Source organism: Cololabis saira, chromosome 6, assembly GCF_033807715.1.
Source record: "Cololabis saira isolate AMF1-May2022 chromosome 6, fColSai1.1, whole genome shotgun sequence".
NCBI lineage: Eukaryota > Metazoa > Chordata > Actinopteri > Beloniformes > Belonidae > Cololabis > Cololabis saira.
This window is the reverse complement of record NC_084592.1, coordinates 16947501-16963567: the sequence shown is the minus strand read 5'-3', so window position 1 is coordinate 16963567 and position 16067 is coordinate 16947501. Positions and strand designations below refer to the sequence as shown.

General features: G+C 42.6%; 1 protein-coding gene across 2 annotated transcripts in view; it reads right to left on the bottom strand.

Moving 5' to 3' along the window:
* Positions 1 to 16067, bottom strand: part of gpm6bb (glycoprotein M6Bb) — a 35657-nt gene that overhangs the window by 4432 nt on the left and 15158 nt on the right. For both annotated transcript variants that reach the window (XM_061723411.1, XM_061723412.1), the window contains exons 2-6: positions 4386 to 4572; positions 3546 to 3702; positions 3247 to 3415; positions 204 to 277; positions 33 to 98 (exon numbers count right to left, since the gene is read on the bottom strand). In XM_061723411.1, coding sequence (XP_061579395.1) covers positions 33 to 98; positions 204 to 277; positions 3247 to 3415; positions 3546 to 3702; positions 4386 to 4572 — 653 coding nt within the window. The remainder of the gene's footprint in view (positions 1 to 32; positions 99 to 203; positions 278 to 3246; positions 3416 to 3545; positions 3703 to 4385; positions 4573 to 16067) is intronic.

Here is a 16067-nt window from a genome sequence, read left to right as displayed (position 1 = left end):
AGGACAGGACGGGAGGGGGCGGGAGGGCTTACCAGAGCGATCACAGTTGCTCCCGCACCGGCACACGCTACAATGTACAGGTGATAGGACAGGTAGAACTGGAGGAAACAAGGGAGGGGAGAAAAAGGTGTTTACTTTCAGATCAAACAGTCATCACTGTCAGGTAAAATGTTGGTATGAATACATGTGGGGTGACGCCTCACCTCACTGGTGTTGCAGATGTCACCTAGCGTAGAGCCGCAGGCCTTTCCTGGAGTGGCATTCCAAGGGATGATTCCTGCAGACACAAGTCACAAGGTTAATTTCCTTCCCAGAGACTTTTAAGCATCCCCGAACTTTAAAAATAGAGTTAAGCTTCACAAAGTAGAAATAATAGAGATATATTTTAATGGTTCTACCATGCATTTAGATGATTTCACACATTAGGACTTAAAGCAGCACAATGTAACATTCAGCTTTTGTTGAGTTTGGCCGCTCCTTTGGACAAAAGCGGTAGTGCTTTACCAGAAAGAACACTACATTTCCCATGAGCACCAGCGCGTACTGCCGGAAAGATCCTGATCTCCCGTCGCTGCATTTGTTTTGAGAGAAGACGGGACGGACTTTCAAAACTACTTTTCTGTTTCACCAAGTGAACAGACGGAACGCAAAAAAAAGATGTTAAACTGCTGGAAAGGAACTGGAATTTACAAGGAAGCCAGTATATGGAGAAAACAATGATTATTAACGGGTTGGATCCATATTAAATCCCTACTAAAGAGTGGAGCTCCGCGTCGGAGCTCAGCTCTTTAGTAAGGACTTACTGCCGCAGTTCTGCAGAACCACCGTCTCCGGCTCCCTTGTTTAGGAGTGTTTGGCAGCTGCTTTGGTAAATGTTTGACTCGCCATGTGTTTCAATAAATTTGTATTATAGTACAACATACAATACATGTTTTGTATTACTCCTACTTTCCTCCTTTGCCTCCTCCAATAAAACTTTTATTTTGTTCGTTTTTTTCGCTGCTTCGGCCATGATACCGGCTTCTGCTGAGCTCTGCGCTCCACGCCGCGCCCATTTTCGTCTCGACTACGAATCGGGAAGGAGGGGGAAGTGACGTATGGCGTAAAGCAGTCAAAGCCGTAAAAATGTGTAGTTTTTTAGTGTGGCAGGGTTCCTACCATGCTCCTCAAAGTTACATAGTGCCAGTGAAGGCGATACAGACCCCTCAGACCATGACAGAGGTGTCATTAAACCTGTTGTAAGTTGATGTACCATCACAATGAAATATCTCTGGAAATATTATATTAAGGTGGAAAAGTTACATTGTGCTGCTTTAATTAATCACATTAAGTAGCCATAGAACGACAGGAGGTTATCTCAGCTGAGGCCTGGATACCTCACATTTCACTGAAGTCCTCTGTTACTCAGGAAGACATTCAAGTTATAGATTATCTGAAGACGGATACCTTTGCCTTCACCTATTCAATATTGACCTTTTTCTCTTTTACTGGTCTCTCGCAAGTTACCAGAATTAATGGCAGTGCAGTAAAAAGTTGCTCGGGTGTCTCGTTAGAAACCTCCATAAACCATTAGGCATTATTTAGTATTGATACAATAAGTTTGTAGCTCATAAAAAACATCTTTTCCATGTTTAAGCGCATGTTGACTTAAACTGTCAAATAAAAAAAGAAAAATAACAGCCTTTTTCTTGTGAATTACTGGATGATTTCTTTCTTTTTCTTCACCTTTCAAAAACAATTTGAAGTAAAAGAGTGGTGGATAATGAGATCTCTGACGGGGGTTGAGGGAGTTTATGGGTTTTAAACAGACTGTGTAACACAATGGACAAAGCGTGAGGTCATGTGACCAACTTGGTTTCTGAATAGCGGTTCTGGAGCCCATTTTTCTTCATATGGGGTTGCATTTTGCTTGGGAAGTCATATGTAAATTATGTTTATGCGGAATACACCGGTAAACATGATCAAAAATGATGTTCCATTTAGCCCACGCTGGTACCGACTGCTAGCTTTTTTTATAAATATCCTGGTGTGGTACAAAAAAAACCCCCACCCCCCTTAGAGTTGTCAAGGGTGTGAAATCAAATGGTTTTTTTTTATGAACCAGGCTGTAAATGTTTGTTTCTGCTCTGAAGTTGGACTTTTTAACACAAGAGTCAATGGAGATGGACTCGCTTTAAAAGCTAGCCTCTAGTGGCCAGTCGAGGAACTGCAACGGATCTTAGCCCCATACGAGCTTCAACCCAGTAGGAATGGGCGATATTTTACCGTTCATGATAAACCGTCAAAAAAATTCCCCACGGTAAGAATTTGTCATCTCACGGTAAAAACGATAAATTCCTGTTGATGATGTTTTTGTGTAAATCTGATTTATGGTTCTGCGTTAAATCCACGCACAACGTACGTGAAGGAAGGAAGGAAGGAAGGAAGGAAGGAAGGAAGGAAGGAAGGAAGGAAGGAAGGAAGGAAGGAAGGAAGGAAGGAAGGAAGGAAGGATAGAAGGATAGAAGGATGGAAGGATGGAAGGAAGGAAGGATAGAAGGAAGGAAGGAAGGAAGGAAGGGAGAAAGGAAGGAAGGGAGAAAGGAAGGAAGGGAGGAAGGAAGGAAGGAAGGAAGGAAGGAAGGAAGGAAGGAAGGAAGGAAGGAAGGAAGGAAGGAAGGAAGGAAGGAAGGAAGGAAGGAAGGAAGGAAGGAAATGAGCCAGAAAAGAAAGAAAGAAAGAAAGAAAGAAAGAAAGAAAGAAAGGGTGGAAGGAAGGAAGGAAGGAAGGAAGGAAGGAAGGAAGGAAGGAAGGAAGGAAGGAAGGAAGGAAGGAAGGAAGGAAGGAAGGAAGGAAGGAAGGAAGGAAGGAAGGAAGGAAGGAAGGAAGGAAGGAAGGAAGGAAGATAAATTCCCATTGGTGTAGTTTAGTAGCATTTAGTATTCTTTTAGAGCAGTGTTTTGGGGGGCTCCAAAGACTGAATGTGGTGATAGATTTATAGTTAAAAAGGTGGAGTTGAATTGGTATATTTTCTATTGTCATTTTTATCGTTATCGGGATAAATGCCAGAAATTATGGTGATACATTTCTTAGTCCATACCGCCCATCCCTACAACCCAGGCGTTGGATGGTTGGCGCTTGATTCATTGTCATGTTCAGACCCCCTCGTTTTCAGTACGGTTCTGCTTCTAAACCATGACGGTGTTTACGAAGAACAAGCTACTGGTTGGTGTGATTTCAGAGACAGCTGAGGCTCAGCGATCTTACCGTACTGACGCACATCCACGCAGATGGACTCGATGTTTGTGAGGTTGGCCATCGGAGACTTCATGGCATTGCAAGTGGACCACATGTTGTAGAAAAGGAAGACGGGCACGGCGGAGAAGCCGAACACCCCGAGCCAAGCCACACCCAGGATGTACGTGAGGAACACAAACTGAAGAGGCAGGAAACGACACAAAACCAGCATCAGCTTCCTATCCCAGATCACTAATAAAGTTCCAGCGAAGAAGAAAGCTGTCACATATTCTGGCACTCGCGCCGTGAAGCCGGCCGTGTGAACATACCATTCCGCTGATGCAGCGTCCGCAGATGGTGGTCTTGAACTCGCTGTGCAGCTCCTTGACAGCGCTCGTCGTGTAGAAGCCCTCGGCAAGCAGAATGATGCCGTACAGGAAGAAAAACGAAGCGATGCCATAGATGACATACTGCATCAGCTGTATTCTGTTAAAGAGCAATGTCACAGTTAAAGCTTTGCCGCGCGGGTCGGTCTGGGATTGATTAAAAACACTTCTAGTCTCCGTCATAACACCATTTCAAATGTCAAGGACGGCATCGTACCAGCATGGCCTTAAGAAAGAAAAACCAGCTGTATAAAGAACTGCATTTTCCACGAAGCACTTAAAACATGAAAGGAGGAAAACTTTGGTTGGTTAACTGTAACTAAACAGTTGGTTCGATGTTGACTTTCACTAAAAAGCAAAGAGGGTCGAAAGCCCAAACGTGGAGATAAAAGGTGACGCCTGTCTCTGGAAAGTGCGTTCATGGACTCCTTAAATGAGACTCTGAGTACACCGACATAAAACACATGTGCAGCCCCGATGAGCATCATTCCTGTTTTAATGTCTAGACTAATGGATGAGCTGGGAGGAAGACAGAAAAAAAAAAAAACAGGTCCATATTAGGACTGTTCTCAAGGACCGGTGCAACAAGTGAGTCAATATCAGCTTAAAATAGCCTCCCTCACATTAAAAGAGTTGTCTGTTTTGGGTTTGCACTTATCTTTATTGTGATGAATACCTGGAAGCAGACGGGGAATGAATCCCACCCTGACATTTACGAGTTCATCAGTCAGTTTTACGCGTTTTTAAAGAGTTCAGCGGGTATCGCAGATGCGGCTTACTTACACGTCAGTGAGCAGGGCGTGATCCGTCGTGACCTTGGAGAAGTGGGTTTCCAGGATGGTCACGGTGCCGGTGAGAGCCACGTGGCCGCATCCGCAGAACAGGGCGACGCCGGAGAAGCAGAGGATGGTGGCCACCAGCGACGCGTACGGCACCCCGCCTAGACATTTGATGCAGCACTCGAAGCAACCTGTGCAAAAGCAAAAAGAGATGAGATGTCAGAGCTGATTGCAATTTCCCCCGTTTCAACGTTGGGCCACAACTTCTATGATGGGGACCGCGTTTCAGCCCCGGCAGCACCGGCCTGCTGCCGCGCGGCCCCCCGACTGCTTTCATGTTTCATTTGACAATTCATCACCATATGCTTACAGGCCGCTAATGAACATCCAGCGGGTCAGAGCGGTGGGTCTCTGCCAGGCGGTAATGGAAATCTATTGCAGTTAACCACAACGAGGTGGGGGAGGAGGGAAAGTGACCCAGATGGGCCCGTCTCATCCAGTGTGTTCTTACGGGCTCTGAAATGGAGCCTTTTACCACAGTGGGCCGTCTGTGGGCACAACAAATAATCAGATTCGCATGCATTTGACAGGGTTTTGCAGGGTCACGGGACAACCAGGTCAGCGTCTGTTTATATCTCCCACCTCGGCCCTGAAAACCAGGCGTTTGGATCTATCCATTCAGAAGCCTGTTTGCATCCCTCTCATCATAATTGAACAGAGATGTCAAAAGTATTCACATTCATTACTCAGGTAGAAGTATAGATACTAGAGTTTAAAAATACTTCTGTAGAAGTTGAAGTAGCAACTCAAGTTTTTTACTCAAGTAAAAGTATAAAAGTACTGGTTTCAAAACTACTTAAAGTATAAAAGTAAAAGTAATGTAAGGGGGAAAAAAGCCATTAAGGACAAAAGCCATTGAAAATGAATGCATCTTAGTATAATGCAAATATATCAAAGAACCATATATGTGTACTATTGAGCATTAACATGTGTTTCAGAGAGCAGAAGATATGATGACTAGTTGCCTATAAGTATTGTAATGGTGCAAAAAGTCAAACTTCAGAGGCATGTTATCATTTATCCTAACCTTTATTGGAATGTACATCCAAGTTTAGTTGCAGGAATCTGAGGGATGTAAGAACAAAACTGGACAAGAACATCTGAAACAACCACAACCAAATTCACAATTTAACTGGATAGTTTTTTTTAAAGGCCAAAATGAAATAGAGTAACAAGGCTGTTTTTAAAATGTAAGGAGTAAAAAGTACAGATAATTGCATGAAAATGTAAGGAGTAAAAGTAAAAAGTCGTCTGAAAAATAATTACTCCAGTGAAGTATAGATAACCAAAATTTCTACTTAAGTAAGGTAACGAAGTATTTGTACTTTGTTACTTGACACCTGTGTAATTGAACAATACTTTTGTTTGCCGCTTTGTGACAATTTCACAAAGTTATTAGTCTAGACTTCTTAATTTAAGAATAATTGAAAAAAAAAATGGCCCTAAATTAACTTCGAGCCCCTTTCATCCCATTTTCCTCCTAGTTGTTTAATGACCGCCAGCCTCTCTTACAGTTAAAATGACAGTTGATGAAACCGGAGGCGCATACTGTTTGAGCTCATCATCAAAGCTGCCACATCCACTGTTCATTAACTATAGCTGAGGGATTTTGTAGCAGGAAGAAGAAGATGGTGTTAGAGACGAGGTAATGAGCACACCTTAGTTCAAAACCCACACATCTGCGCTGCGAGCTCCAATAAAATCAGCCTGGTTTATGCTCCTAGCCACCATAAAAGGAATTAAACACAATAAATAGAGATATACTGCTGCTGGGCCAATACTTTTGCATCCAGAAGCCTCCTTGTGACTATTTGTGTTGTACTGGGAGATAAAAAAAAAACCCTCAGTCTCACAGTCTCACAGTAAGTGAATAGTGGGTTGCCATGGCAGCGGGTTTAAGCACAACTCGGCAGAGTCGCCATGTGAGGGTGACTGAGCTCCACAGGACGGAGCCCAGATTTAAAGTAAATACAGTCTGAATAAGAGAGCCGGTCTCGGTGTGGGGCGACTCTGGTCCAGGGACGGACGCGAGCACAAACCCAGCTCTGCTTTGACCTTTTCAGACTGTCGACGACCGTTTACACAACCAGACTTTCCTCCCACTGTTTACGCTCCACATGTGCGAAAATGTTTCCATGGGTTAGGCCTTATATTCATCACAAAATGTATTGGCACAAGCGAGACAGAAACAGTCGTGTTGTGGGGGAGGTTTGAGGTTTCCAGAAATTATTCAGTTTTCAAATGAAGCCTCGGGCCTGAAGGAATGAAACCGCCTTGAAGTGTGCGAGGCATCCCCTTCGGACCATCATTCAAAATCTAGAAACCTTTTACTTCTAAAGACAAAACGAGAAATTTTAACAAGACGCTCTGCTTTCACTGCATGAATTTGACAGGATCTGAACATTTAAACAAATAAAGCATGGGTACCGGCACAGCCAGCCAGAACCACAAAAGCTTTAAAATATCAAGTGGATGACGTTACATCCTTTCTGTACATCCTGCCACGGAGCCTGGCTCTGTCAAGGTTGTTTAACTTGAACATAAAAATGGCAGGTTTAAAAGTTGCCAATGTGATTATCAAGCCATCACTATGATTAGCGTGCATTCCTCGTGAGCGAGCCGGCTTTGATCCGGCCGGGCTGAGGCGCTTTTTCTTTCTTTCTCTCCTTCTCTCTCACTAATAAAACACGGAGTCAGTTACTGGGTGATACCCGACAACTAATAACCCAAGGTCCCTGATATGTCTAAGTCCAGGGTGGGGTTTGAACTGTTGATCCAAGTCAGGCCGGGAACAGAGGGTCACATGGCTCAACCATTAGCAAAATCACCATCAGCTTCTTTTCTGCGTCTGATAATTTCCATCAAGTAAGACGGACAGGAAATTAAACAGTTCTGGACGGTATGCACGCTCAACGATGTGCACTAAAGTAAACCAAGTACAGATTCTGAGGTGGCTGTAAGATCTGAGACATCGTGTGCCCTTTTCATACATTCCTGCCTCCATGTTTCAGAATTACTTATCGATTCAAAGTTTGAGGCGGCTGGTAGCTTGAGGCGTCGCTGACCTGAATTAATAATCTGTCACTTCTATAAATACCGTCTTGAACTTTGGTACCAATCGTGTACGAGATCAATAGTCACACCGAATTGTTAAATGAGAAGCTACAGCCAATATGTTTAGTTTAGTCTGAACAATGGAAAGGTATTTAAAAATGCAGTTGACAATAGTCATCATTTTGTTAACCTTTTTAGAAATCCAATGACACGGTTTCAAAATCACTCGCGGAGCTCCATCACTGCTGTAAACGTCAGTCAGCTTTTGTGAACCCCACACCCTCAAGTTGCTTTTTATTTTGTTTTATTTGTTAATTAAACAACTATGCATTCTGTGTCAAGTTATTATTTGTGGTACAGAAACAAAAATCATGATGAGTGGAGAATTATCTCTCAGCGTCTAGACTCTAGACTACACAAACTGTTAACCTAATCCTAACCGAATGAACATAAACCTAACCTCAAACCTAAACCTAAACTCAAACCTCAAACCTAAATCTCAACTCCACACAGATAAAGTTTGACATGTAGTAAGTGCACCGGGCTTCCTCTGGGTAGAACCAAACAGGTGAGGCTTTTACACTCCCCACCTGTGGAACAAACTCCCACAATGCATCAGGGCTGCTGAAGCTTTAAATCAAGTTTGAAAACCTTTCTATTTACTGCTGCATTTCAGTAATCTCCCACAATGCACTAACTTTCATTTGTTTTATTCTTTTTTTTTAACCTGTCAGTTTATCTTCATGTTTTTAAGCAAAGCTCTTTGAATCATCTTGTACAGGAAATGTGCTTCGCAAAACAAGTTGCTCTGCCTTGGGTCGATAATACGCCCACCACTAAGAAGTAAAGCGACGCACAGATAAACGGATATAAGGTAGCATTTTTAAAATTAGTAGGTCTAATACCTCACAGAACTGTGGTTCACTACAAAAAAAATAAAAGAATAACAAACATTGACTTCCTGAAACTGGCTGCTTTATGTAGCACTAAGAAAGAAATAGAAAACCATAATTGTTGCGGGTTAAGGACATTTTACAAAAACATGGGTTTGGAAAATCTACTATTCAGTTATGAACTGTTGTCTTTTGAGGGTTTATTTTATCTGTATTTTTTTAATGAGTCAGTATTAGTTTGATGATATCCTGCCAACTGGGAAAGATATCAGTAAAGAACAAACTTCGGAGCCCATGACCATTCAGTAGTTTTCCCAGTAAATCACTGCTCTAGAAGTGTAATTTGTTTGTGTGCATCTATTCTCTCTTTTTTTGGTTTGTTTGTTTGTTTTATCTCAGTAATATTGTTCAACAGTGTTTTAGACTCAGTATTTAACTTAAAAATTGTGAGTTGTCATTAACAAATATAAAACATAGCGTAGGAGTGCATGGAATGACCAGCAAAATAAAACCATCCTTTCAACTTTCTTAAATAAAAGCGTCACAAAATATGATCTTTGATCTTTAAGAAAGTCCTCCATTTTTCCCGGCTCAATGTGGTCACAATAAACAAAACACAGACTCCGCTGGCTCGATCTGCACGGAGCGTAAATGGAAATCACATTGGTCCCTCCAATGACTTTCACATGCTCCTGACTAACAGTCCCCAGGCTCAACTCTGGCAGCTTCAAGAGCCTCCTTTCGCCGTTTCCTCGTTACAGAACACGACCGAAATAAAGAACAGATAGAGTTCAAAATGGAGAGAAATCAAAAAAACGCGGACAAGTTAGCAACTGTTTGTCACGCCAATGTCAGTCCTTACGGGAGAAGCTAGGAGCAGCGCATCCAGATCACGAGGAGAGGAGGGGAAAGATGCGTGCGTGAGAGAGAAAGCGAGTGTGAAAGCGTGTGACATTGTGAGAGAGACGGAGAGAAAAAGAAAAAAAAAAAAAAAAAGCAGAAAGGGAGTCCAAGAAGCCGACATACAAAAGGGCCAGTGTGTGCAGCTCAAGACTGTCCATCACGCTGGGCGCTCGGAGGCCATTCAGAGCAGCAGTGAGCCATGGCTCTGCTCTTCCGGTGCACAGGCCGGAGGCCCCGGACAAGCCCACCACTGAGCTCTCCCCCCCGGCCCTGCACACATACGCCCACCATGGGCCGCATATAGCAACCTGTTAACACTCCAGGAGGACGGCGATGGTCACATCTGTCAGTCTGTGTTTACTTAGACTGATAAGACGTGCAGACAAGCTCACGTAACTTTATGAAAACACCACCAACGGGACAGAAAGAAACACGGATGCAACGTTATCTTGCAATGTCATCCAACGCTATCGTATCCGTGCGTAAATCTCAGGTCATCGACGACCCCTGCAGAAAGCCCCGCCTCTTCAGCACCGAGCCGTAAACACAGTCTGTCAACGCATCAACTAAAATCTTCCAGCAGTGATGTTTGTTGTATAATTACCACAGGTGTCAAAAGTATTCACATTCATTACTCAGGTAGAAGTATAGATACTAGAGTTTAAAAATACTCCTGTAGAAGTTGAAGTATCATCTCAAGTTTTTTACTCGAGTAAAAGTATAAAAGTACTGGTTTCAAAACTACTTAAAGTATAAAAGTAAAAGTAATGTAAGGGGGAAAAAAGCCATGAAGGACAAAAGCCATTGAAAATGATGCATCTTAGTATAATGCAAATATATTAAAGAACCATATATGTGTACTATTGAGCATTAACATGTGTTTCAGAGAGCAGAAGATATGATGACTAGTTGCCTATAAGTATTGTAATGGTGCAAAAAGTCAAACTTCAGAGGCATGTTATCATTTATCCTAACCTTTATTGGAATGTACATCCAAGTTTAGTTGCAGGAATCTGAGGGAACGGATGTAAGAACAAAACTGGACAAGAACATCTGAAACAACCACAACCAAATTCACTCTATCCGGATGGAGCAATTTAACTGGATAGTTTTTTTTTAAAGGGCGAAATGAAATAGAGTAACGAGGCTGTTTTTAAAATGTAAGGAGTAAAAAGTACAGATAATTGTGTGAAAATGTAAGGAGTAAAAGTAAAAAGTCGTCTGAAAAATAATTACTCCAGTGTATAGATAACCAACATTTCTACTTAAGTAAGGTAACAAAGTATTTGTACTTCATTACTTGACACCTCTGATAATTACAGAACCAGGCCTGCTCACAGTGGCAAACGTAACATGTGCAATATCTGTCTACCTCATAAACATCCTACCTGCTTTTTTTGCACTGTTTGTCTTTCTTTCTCGTACTGCACTACTTTTATTTTCATTCCTATGTATATACTGTTTATATTTTGTAATTATATATTTTTGACTTTTTTCCCCCATCCTTGCATGTGTGTGTTGAGTGTACTGCTGCTGCACAAAGCGAATTTCCCCATTGAGGGAGGAATAAAGGACAATCTAATCTAACAATTTAATCTAATTAGGGGGTGGTAGGGGGGCTTAAAATCTTCCAAACCTGCCTTTAGAAATACCTACAAAAAGGAATGCGGCACATGGTGGATATTTTGAGATGTTTAATCTCAAAATCGACGGCAGACACAAACACAGACACCTTCCAAAACAAAGAATTATGTCGAACGAACACAAATACACACTTCCTTGCTAACATGTGGCCCCTAAGTCGGTGTGCGACAGACGAACAGACTCCAGTCTGCAGAACTAAACACAACTCAACACGTTCAATTTGGAGGGAGGGCGCTGCACGTCTTCCCGTTTGCTCCGAGTCCTAAACACCAAAGTGGCTTCCAGCTCCATTAAAACCAACATCCAGCTCCAATCCGGGCTCATTACTAACAGATGGGGGGCTGTTTGCGGCAAACGCTGAGTATTGTTGTTTGCTGCTCCATTAGGGGAAGCTGCCAGGACAACATTTATGAGAGACTCATTTTCCACAATCTCCACACAAATAGATACTTAAATCCATAACGGCTATAACGGCAGGCCTCCAGGATTTCTGGAGGTTTTAACTCCTAAGCTAAAACTGTTGCGTGAATTTCAGTCACGACCGGGTGTGAAAGCTGCATACGCAGCGTGTATCAGTATGATAAGACGGCGCTAATGGCTTATTACTTTTTAATGAGAGTTCAACAACAAGAAAAGTAATGAACTGAACGTTTCTCAGAGTCCCAATCATATAAGCAGAATTCCCCCAGTTGTTGCTCATCATTGCCAAAGTCTCCAGACCCTGAACCCTGAACCGGGTTCAGGGTCTGGTACCGTCTTTGGGTCCATCACAGGCAGTACTGGAGTTGAGGGGGTATGAGGGGGGATGGCATCCCCCCTGAAATAAAAATGGTCAAAATCATTCCCCCTGTAAAACTGTCATCCCCCCTTTCCATCCTTTATGTCATTTCATCAATGAATGTGGTTTTACTGCTATTTCAACATTTAGAGTCATCACCAGAAAATAACACCAGAAAAATAACATATTTGACAATTTTCACCTGTTTCAAGTAAATTTTCACTTGGAATAAGTAGAAAAATCTGCCAGTGGGACAAGATTTATCTTCTCATTACAAGCAAAAAAATCGTGTTCCACTGGCAGATTTTTCTACTTATTTCAAGTGAAAATCTACTTGAAACAGGTGAAAATTGTTGTTTTTTCCAGTGATGAGTCTTGTTTTAAGTGTAATAAGATTTTCTTTACTAAAATGAGACATTTTAACTAGAAATAGGACAAATATTCTTATTTTGAGTTTTTGCAGTGATCCATTTTACTTATCCTGTGAAGGACAGAGTCATATGATAAGTTCAGAAAACTGTTTTTATTGTTGTGTTTTGATGTAAGCCCAGTGGATATTTAAAGCTTACAGAAGGCTGCATTTAACTGCTGCTATGTCATTCCTGCAGTATTTCTGCAGGTGTTTTGGTCACTGCTATTATTTGTAATATATTATATTATTTGTAATCAGTACAAATTATCGGTCCCCATATGATAAAATCCACCATCCCCCCTCGAGTACTGATCACAGGGCTACACCTACTTTCAAGCCACTTCTGGATCCAGTGTGCACGTCTTTTGGACTGGAAGGAAGTTTATGTACCTGAAGGTGGAAACTGCATGGATTCAAGCTGAGATTCTAACCGGGGACTTTTAGGCTGTGTGTCGGCTGGGGGACACACTATATTAAAGAAATGCGTTAATTCAAAAATACAATAGGAAAAAGAAAAAAGCAGTGTATTTGGTCTTTGGGAATTATCAGGTACAAAATCAGACACATACCTCGTGCTACGATTTCAGTCATAAATAGAAATTAAAGCTGCAAGCAGCGATGGACGGGCCCTCGCACTCATGGCCACCGCCCCCCATAAGCATATCAGTGATGACACCACCCACGACTTCCTATGTCAATCCATTCAAAAGTTATGGCAGAAAATAGGGACTATGAAATATTGACCAATCAGAAGAAGAGGCGGGGGCTAATTTGCACCAATTATGGACTCAAAACCATGTCCGATGACACCACCCACAACTCTCTATGTCAAACCATTCAAAAGTTATAATAGAAAATAGGGACAATAGAGTGAGCGCGCTTTTGGCGTCTAGCGTCGCCACGGGTAACGCTTTTGAAAGAGAAAAGTAATGCGCGTTGTTGCAGGATGGAGACGCACATTTTGATGGATAACACAACTGGGTGCACGTTACAGTTCGGGCCGTATTAACTGCCAAAGGAATGGCATAAATTTCGCCAAAATTACACGATTAATTCAAAATGGCCGACTTCCTGTTCGGTTTCGGCCATGGCGCCAAGAGACTTCTCTGTTGTGCCATGATACAGGTGTGTACCAATTTTCGTGCATATACGTCAAATCGTATTGTGGGGCTTGAGGCACAAAGTTTTTCTAGGGAGCGCTGTTGAGCCATTTTGCCACGCCCATTAATGCAAACCATTAAATATCAAATTTTTCGCCAGAATTGAAAAGAAACAGCATTTCTGTTCTCACTGGCTCCGTCTGGGTTGCACACCAAAGGGATAACACATGCAGACTCCTCCAAACAGGTTCTTGATCCTCTACAGCAGACCGAACAGGGTAAACGTGGGGGGGGGGTGAATAAGAAACATGCATCGTAGAAACAGTTAAAGTCTGCACATCGTTTACCATTTAGGTGTGTGTTGGCAGTAAACGCTTCTTAAGTCATGGTGCTGAACTGATTACGGTTGAATAATAAATAAATAGTGTTACTTTTGCACCGTGACACATAGGACAACCATTCTTCAGAGAAGCAACGTTTCTAAGGAACAAATCAGCAAACAGCTCAATAACCAAAACTGAATTCAATTATATTGAATCACCAGACTTGGTCAGTCACACGGGTATGATGATAAGGGTGACTCAGCAGGAAAATAAATAAACAAATAATTGTAATAATTACACTAAACACAATTCACTTGTTCGACAGGCAGCAGGAATAGCTATCATGTTGTAACCAAGGATAGTTCTGTGAAAGGACTAAAGGAAGCAGATGCTACCAACTGGGGGTAAAATTCAGCCGTTGTGTTGAAAAGAAAGAAAGAAACAAAGGAGTTTTCTAGAACATCTGTGGGATTCTGTGATTTCTCTGAACAAAAGAGGGATCCGTGGAAACAAGAAGAAAAGAAAAGTGGGAAACAAGAAGAAAAGACAAGTGAATACATTCCATCCTCATGGCTGTGTGACGTCTAACACTGCGAGCGCCTCGTTCATCTATCTTCATCCTTTCATCTCAGTCATCTTCGGTCTCCTCGTGTAGGAGCGGCTCCAGCGCACCCTGGAGTCTGATTGATACGTCTCTCTGAAATAGGTTCAAGAGCGACACGTGCGCGACGCAGAGCAGCAGCGAAATATGACATTTCTCCTGCTGCTGGAGGGAAGTCTGATTAAATCTCTTGAGCTAAGGAACTATTTAAACACGTGCACAAGAAACACAAAGCATGTACCATGACATCCACAGCAACTTTGTCCAAATTGCAAAAAAAATCTGAACGCCGAGAGTTAGGTTTCCTCACAGAGGAACGACTTCCCAGCTGTAATAAGCTACGAGGTTAAGGGCTCGGTAAACACGCCACTGATGAGTTTTTGGGTTGCAGTTTTCTTGTGATCGAGTTTCTTCAATTCAACAAAAAAAAGCTTTGTTTTAGCGTATTCTCTCTCTTTCTCCCGCGTGCTTTCTCTCTCTCTTAGTTTCACCTTCACATTGAATCTTTTTACGTCCTCTCGTGTTTCTATTCCGAGACACACAAGTCAAGTTAGGTGATTTTGTTTTGCTAGATGTGTTACCAAACCACAAACTGGCTTTATTCTGTTTGTACTGACAATCTAGGGTTTTACGAGAACATTAACTCATCATCCCAAAGGTCTCTTCCTGTCAGGCTCAGATAATATACGTCCAGGAGTAGGAACCCAATGAAAGCGATGCGGGGAGAAAAAAGAAAATTCATGAACTTCACTTCAGCTGTGAGGGAAAACTACTTAGTATGCTGAAGCGAAAAGCATATGGCCAACCTTTGTCTATTTCCCCGTCTGCGAGCTGGGTAGTGTGCCCGCTGAGTCGGTGTGGCGGAGGGTGAGCCCTTATCTGCTAATTTGCTCCATATGCCCAATGCTCCTGCAGCATACATTAGCAAACCCCTGACCGCTGTCTTCCTCCACCTGGTGACCCCTAAATCACGAAGGAGACACTTGAAAGAAGAACGAGTATGTGCTTCCTAAACTAGGAAACAGAGCATCCTCTGGGCTGATGTGGACAACAGAGGAAACGGGGGAGAAGACGGGTGGAAAAGTGTCAAATCTACGAGAAAGGGAGGATATAGTCAATAAAGAGGATGACAAAATGAGAAACCACTTGTTGTGAGCAGCAGAGTTTGGGGGTAATGGGTGATGAGGGATGATGGGACAAAGGGTGGCGAGGGGGGACGGGGGAAAGAAGATGTTGGCTGTGTTTGTTTGGCAACAACAGGCCAAGGAGCCCCGGGGGCCATGCTAACGCTTGAAAGGCCCTTCAGCGAAGGCAGGACCACTGGAGAGGGCTCTTCTCACGGATCCTCCACCCCAGAGATGAGGGGGGATCGGCCTGGGAGGAGAGCCACAGGGGTCAGGGAAGTGAACTTAGTGGGGATCCCACAACAACAACCGCCACGCTAATCTGTAGGCACTTCAACAATAAAACCCCCTGAAAGCCCAGAGAACTAACATCTTTCTCATGAGGTTGAGACTTCAGCTTCCTTGTAGTTACAGTGGTGGTTTGAACTCTGCATTTGTGATTTGGATGTAAGTGCAGCCGGTGCAAGTAAAAGGATCAAAGATAAGATGCAGAAGTAAATGCATCAGCCCCACATGCCGTTTCATGTTACCCCCATGCCACTAAATCAAACGTAATCCAGTGATCTATAGCTGTAAAATTTTAACTGTGTGTCTACAACAAATTCAAAACAGGATTAAATATGTTCTCATCATGTTAATAAATATGAAATATTCCTCCTCTGAGACCAGGCTGCGTTTCCTCTTTTAGCTCTCTGCAAACAAACAGCGACAGATTTCAAGTTTAAAGCCATTTTTGTGCCTTTAATCATAAAAGAGCTGGAACTCATGCAAACCCTCATGCACTTGGCCACAAG